Source organism: Penaeus monodon, chromosome 31 (genome assembly GCF_015228065.2).
Source record: "Penaeus monodon isolate SGIC_2016 chromosome 31, NSTDA_Pmon_1, whole genome shotgun sequence".
Classification (NCBI taxonomy): Eukaryota; Metazoa; Arthropoda; class Malacostraca; order Decapoda; family Penaeidae; genus Penaeus; species Penaeus monodon.
The window spans coordinates 32,888,242-32,889,685 of record NC_051416.1 but is presented as its reverse complement, the minus strand read 5'-3'; the positions used below and the strand labels follow the sequence as shown (position 1 = coordinate 32,889,685).

General features: G+C 39.9%; 1 protein-coding gene across 2 annotated transcripts in view; it reads right to left on the bottom strand.

The window, feature by feature from the left end:
- Window positions 1–1,444, bottom strand: part of LOC119593190 — an 11,452-nt gene that overhangs the window by 6,826 nt on the left and 3,182 nt on the right. Inside the window, exon 3 of one of the 2 annotated variants that reach the window (XM_037942169.1) lies at window positions 312–429. The exons of the other annotated variant lie outside the window; for it this stretch is intronic. Within the exon in view, the coding sequence (XP_037798097.1) occupies window positions 312–429 (118 nt within the window). The remainder of the gene's footprint in view (window positions 1–311; window positions 430–1,444) is intronic. 2 annotated transcript variants of the gene reach the window in all.

The window sequence follows — 1,444 nt, the reverse complement described above, 5'->3', positions numbered from 1 at the left end:
CAGTTGATTCGTACTTAGCTTAGCTTAGATTAACCTAAGAAGCAAAAACGGGAACAGGACCGAAGAAATTAGTGCGGGTTGCGAAGATGGTCTCAATGTTAGTTTTGCGGGTAACTCACCTTCCGGCCTCCTTTCGCTTACATCAATCAATCCAAACCTTTCGAACTTTTCGACCTTACACACTAATTAAAACTTGAATCTTAAAAACGTTGATAAAAGTAAGACTTATAAAAGCTTTACTTCACTTCTCAAGATTTTCAGCCTTACGTCCGTAGCCCCACAAAGAGGAGAGAGAGGGAGAGACGACCAACCTGGCCCTGGCTTCCGCTCGTCAGAACGCGGGCTTGGCGGTCGGCGGACAGTGATCTGCCTTCCACTTGGTTGGCTTTGGCTTCGTCTTCGGCCGTCCAGAGTTTGTTATTGATGATTCTGTCCTCGTCCGACCGAAGGAAACGACAGTAAAGCAAGTTGTATTATCAGGGAAAGGATACCAAGGATAATGCATGAATAAGGGAGATTTTGTTCAAAGATGATATATAAAGTTTGTATATAATGTAGATTTAGTACGTTTGAGAGTGAAAAAACTGTGTAGATAATAGGAGAGAATTCCGGAAGAACTCATGGGCTTGTCAGAAATAATGTCCTCTTTCAATGCTCCTGATATCAAATTACTAGAATAATACAGTGTTGTCTTAAACTATTAATAACAAGGCTAATCTATACTATGGTAATTGAATTACACATATCACTTATCATTTATTTAATGTTATAACCTCATACCCCTCACCCAACCCCACGCTCTGATAAATATATATCTCTAATTTTCATTATCTATATATCTATCGCTAAGCTCCTCGACAAAGAAAGAAAAATATTCAGGCGGTCTATATAAGTACATACATGATACACTATAATGTAAAAGAGATTGGTTTCCGGGCTTTCTCTAACACCTTTTATTTACTTGCTTCAAAATTTCGTTAAACGTTAATAATTTCCTCATTCAAAACTCTAGCCTAACTGCAATCGCATATTACACGTCCTCTTTTTTTTCCTCTCAGACCCCTGCCCGTATCATCACAATGTCCACCCTAAACCCTCCTCAGTTTCATCTAATTAACCTTCTCTCCTTCACTGCCTTCTTATTCCCCCTCTGACTGCTCTAACGACCTTCTTGTGCCCCGTGTCTGTAAACATGAGAAGATCAAGTGAGAGTATCGGTATTTTGACCTCTTTTGTTCTCTCACATTGAGGCGACTTCCCCCTGCTTTAGTGAGGAGCATATTGAAAAGGTGAATCAAGTGAGAACAATATCTCTCGTGGGAACCAGGGTTTGGTATACTGATTGTTGTCGTGGGATTGCGGTTCCTTATATCAGTCTACATAAAATGAATTACTGGCATAAACCTCATGAACGGTATTAATGCTACAAGACGCATATGCTACA